Consider the following 4,947-nt stretch of genomic DNA (forward strand, 5'->3'; position numbering starts at 1 on the left):
AAAAAATTAAGAGAGACAAAAATAAAAACGGGAAATGAGAAGAAAGACGGCAAATGACAAATTTTAATTTTTTTACTTAACTTTTTAAAGATTTTAGGCTTGTTTCAATGACTCTTTTTTTAGTTATTTTGCATGCTTTCAAAATTTTGTAGTGGATTTTTGGTTTTTCGAGTTGTTTATTTGATTTTTCAAAAAACAAAGACTTTTTGAGGCTTTTTCGGTATCTATAAAATGTTTTTGAGGAGAAATGAGGAGTTTTGGACACGTTTTTACAAAGATTTATTTTTAAATAAGTACATCGATTAAAAAAAATAATAAAAACATCAAAACTGTATACGCCCTATAATATTCTGGGTTAGTCTTCGTGTTGCCTAACAATTCTTTCATTAATAACAACCACAATTTTGACAGATATGTAATAATAAACATTGAAAAGGTAACAAGCAAGGAATATTTTTTTTTATTATTAACAAGCACTAGTATAGTGGTAGGTTCAGTCGTCTAAACTTTCTTTATTTAATATTTAATAATAATATTCAAGACATGCCAATATCGTATCACAATATGAAGGCTAGAAGCTAGACAATGTTACGATTTTGATCCCATAACGTCGATATGGTTAAAGGCCAATAAAACGTGTAAACTGCCACCAAAATACAAGTAGATTTTGTCTAATATCTCGTAAACTAGACCCAGAAACCACCTTGACAATAAATTAAATAAATAAAACTTTGAGTTTCTCGATTTATTTCATGTTGTGTTCACAAATTGGCTTTGGAAACGTGCCCAAGCACACAAATCGAAACAGCTCATAATTAATCAACTCGCAATATTTATTTACTTAATTTATTATGCAAGTTATGGTGTCATACAGGGTGTTTTGACTAAACTCCGCGTTAAAAAAATTGCTCTTTGAAAATATTTTCAAGATGGCGCCACTTCCGGTTTTATTATCGACTTTTCTATACCTAATTTTTTGAGATTTTTTACTTTTTTGAAAATTTTTGGGTTTGTATTTTTTTCAAAAATCTATATTTTTGAAATTTTTAACTATTATGAAATCGTATTTGGGGATTTACAAGAGAAAGGTCCAATCTTTCTTTTTGTTGGTTTATAACTGAAAAAAAAATTGTGAAAAAAAACTTGTCGTTTATTCTGTGAGAAATATTTCCTTGGCTAACTATACCAAAACAAATGAATAGTAATAAATTTTTCGAAATATAAAAAAAGTCAAAATAACTTGATGCAGCATTAAATTTATTTTTGTGAGTTTGAGGATTGAAATTTAGACGCCTAGAAAGTAGAATTCCAAATTACAAAATTAAATGACATTAAAATACACAGTTTTTCAGTAAAAAAAAAATAGTTTTAGTTAGAAACGTATTTTTTTTTCTTAAAATTTAATCAAGAATTAACTAGAAAATTATCAAATGATGTTAATTTGAAGCTTTTCAAACGTTTAAGCAAGTTTTTGAGCAAAAAATTCAATTTTTGGAGAAATTTTGTTCAAATTACAATTTTTTTACAAAATTTATGCCTTTTTTTAAGAGATTACGCACCTTAATTGGATCGTATAATTATTAAATTAAGTCAAAAATTATGTAAATTGTTTCATTATTAAAAATCTTAGTGCGTTTTTCAGTCACAAACGCAAGTATTTATTATTTATTAAAGAAATTGTTAAAATTGTGTAATTTAATGCCAAATTCTAAACTTAACATTGGCAATTCTAAGCTAAAAAATCTAAAATTTTCATTACACTAATTAGCGATTTATAAATCTGAATTTAAAGTTTACTAAAAAATTCTGACTGTGAATGTGATTTGCAAAAAAATCACCAATTTACCACGAAAATGCATTTTTTTTGCCATTTTTAACCAAATTTTTTAGCTAAAATGTTTTTTTACTAAATGGAGGAGTATTTAATTGTACTTCAATCTGTGTTAACATTTCCCACATCTATTTTTAGTATTTTAGTAACTTTTTTTGATATTGGGAGAAATCCATTAGTTAGGGTAATAAAAAAATTGAAAATAAGAATTAATTAAATTTATATGAAATGAATTTAATTTGTATTTACGAAAAGAATAACAAAATTGTGAAACAAAAAACTGTGAGAAATATCTCCATGGTTATATATACCAAAACAATTGAATTTTGTAATTTAATGCCAAATTCTAAACTTAACACTGGCAATTCTAAGCTAAAAAATCTAAAATTTTCATTCGTTGAACTTTAAAAAAGAATTTTGAAAATCACACTAATTACCGATTTATAAATCTGAATTTAAAATTTACTAAACAATTCTGACTGTGAATGTGATTTGCAAAAAAATCACCAATTTACCGAGAAAATGCATTTTTTCGCCATTTTTAAGTGTTTAACCAAATTTTTTAGCTAAAATTGTTTTTTTTTAAACACACTATTTTTTACTAAATGGAGGAGTATTTAATTGTACTTCAGTCTGTATTAACATTTCCTAGTATTTTAGTAACTTTTTTTGATATTGGGAGAAATTCATTGGTTAGGGTAATAAAAAAATAGAAAATAAAATTTATTTAAATTTAGATAAAATGAATTTAATTTGTAATTTGAAAAAAACTTGTCGTTTATTCAGTGAGAAATATTTCCATGTCAAAACAATTGAATAGTAATAAATTTCTCGAAATGTAAAAAAAGTCAAGATATTGAAAAAAAAATTACAGTTTTTTTTATTTTTTCTACGTTTTGAAAATTTGGCAATAGAGAATCTGAACTTAAATCTGAATTAAAGTCTCTTTAATTTGGTAAAGAAAAAATTAGAGTCTTTCATTTGAAAAGTTGAAGTTTCCCAAACTTAACCCCAAATTTCGGGGGTTTGTTAACTATTATTTCAATTATGAATATACCAAAAGAAAGATCTGGCCTTTGTCTTTCATATGGCCAAATTCGATGTTAAAATAATTAAAAATGGCAAAGTTATCAATTTTTGAAGACGCAGGTGCAAAACCAAAAAAAAATCAAAAAACTCCAAATATTTCGAAAACGGTAAAACTTAGGTATAGGGAAGGTTAATAAAAACTATCTCAAAATCACTTGAGTGATCCAAAAACGCAATAAAAAACATAGCTTGTCATTTCAAATAACGAACTCCCGGCATAACCGGAAGTGCCACCATCTTAAAAATATTTTCATTGCGTAGGACTTACCCAATTATAGTTGCATCCAAAATTTAAGACAAATAAATACTTCTATGTGTAGTTTAGCCGGAACACCCTGTATAAAGATTACGATTATTGTGCTAATAAAAAAACTCTATACAATCACAATAGTAAAACTACAACCCTACAACCAGTCTCTCATTTCGTCTTCATTTCTGCCAACCAATTGCAGAAATGTTTTTTTGTTATTTCTTCTTTTTTGCTCTTGTCGGTTTGATGATTGGTGTTTTGGAGTCGGGGGGCGGTTTTGGGGCCAGCACCCCATTCGGGAGGTTGTTGTTGGGGTAGTCGCCGTTGTTGTTGACTAAAGTGATCTGGAGTTTGGGGACGGTGAGGGGCCGGATTAGGGATTTGACCACTGGGGGGACTGTGGGGGCTGTAGGAAGAACAGGAGAGCTGGCGCATAAGGCGGCCGAAGTCAATTGGGTGACTAGTCTGGCACTGGAAAAGGAGTCTTCGTGGCGGCCGGTGCCGGAAGACGTGCGAAACACTTTCTTCAGCTTCGATTTGAGGCCTAAAACGAGGAATTGCTAATTAAGGGGCGAAAATAACACTTAATTCTTTTGTTGTGAGACAAATCGGTTCATGAAATTGCGTGAAACTGTTATTATTTTTAATGAAAACATGTTTACTGCTAGTTATGATGATGGAAATAAAATTACATAAAGCACTGACACAAAAATAGAAAATAGTTTAGAAATCTGAAAACGTTTAACAAATTCTTCCGCTTTTCTTTTGGTTTTGTTTAGGGAGATTTACAAATTCTGATTTAAATGACAAACAAAATTTGAGAAAATTAGGTTTCGAATCATTTTAAACTCGTATAAAGTTTAATATTATTTTTATAAAAAAATTTAAAAGCTTTGAAAAAAACGAAAAAGGAAAATTTCCGGTTTTCTGTTCGTTAAAAATGGCGAGACACTTATTATTTTTAATGAAAAATTACGCTAGTTGTAATAGTCGTAATAAATTATAATAACTTTATTTTTGGCTTCAAAATCAGAATAAGAAGTTTTAACGTAGAATTTAAAATGTTTGAAATTCGGGAAATTACGAGAAAATAAGTTTTTTATTGACAAGTTTGAACTTAGTAATAAGAATGTCGTGTAAAACTAATTTCAAATTGAGAAATTTTCATAATTTTTGTTGGTCCAATTCTGATCAGTGGAATTAGTGGAATTTAAAAAAAAAATTTTTTGTTTGATTGAATTACAGAAAAGATACAAACAACCGGTTCGAAATTTAAAATTTAGTAACGAATTGTGTCTATGAACTTGAAAAATTTAAGATAAAAAAACATTTTAGTTTAAGGACTGAAATTTAGAGGGCTAGAAAACAGATTTCCAAATAAGTTTTTCAGTAGAAAATTTAAGATTTAAAAAAAAAACAGTTTTTTTGTTTTCTTTACGTTTTGAAAATTTGACCATAAAGAATCTGAAATTGGAATCAGTAAATTAGATCGAAAATGAAATTATTTTTGCTTTTTCTCAGAGTTTTAATGGATTTTATTCTTCGACACTGTCAAAATTTACGGTTTTTCTTCCGTGTAAGGAAGTTTTGACACTGTTTGGTATTTCTCAATACAAAACGTCAAATTATTTTTAACAGATTTAAAACAAGTTTAAGCCTTGTTGACTCTAATTCGAAGAATAAAATGTTGTATTCCACTCGTTTGAGTGTAAATCGGACGCTTTATTCCACCTCGTGGATGGTAAACCACTCGTTACACTCGTGGTTTAAAAATCCA

The 4,947-nt window shown here is 28.0% G+C and overlaps 1 protein-coding gene across 1 annotated transcript in view; it reads right to left on the reverse strand.

Moving 5' to 3' along the window:
- Positions 1-262: 262 nt before the first annotated feature.
- LOC123014562 (ankyrin repeat domain-containing protein 33B-like) overlaps positions 263-4,947 on the reverse strand; it is a 51,742-nt gene continuing 47,057 nt past the window's right edge. The window contains exon 7 of the mRNA XM_044413738.1: positions 263-3,714. Coding sequence (XP_044269673.1) covers positions 3,386-3,714 — 329 coding nt within the window. The 3' untranslated portion in view covers positions 263-3,385. The remainder of the gene's footprint in view (positions 3,715-4,947) is intronic.

This window comes from Tribolium madens, unplaced genomic scaffold (assembly GCF_015345945.1).
Source record: "Tribolium madens isolate multiple individuals breed KSU strain unplaced genomic scaffold, Tmad_KSU_1.1 Scaffold_97;HRSCAF=244;Tcas5.2_LG3a, whole genome shotgun sequence".
Lineage (NCBI taxonomy): Eukaryota > Metazoa > Arthropoda > Insecta > Coleoptera > Tenebrionidae > Tribolium > Tribolium madens.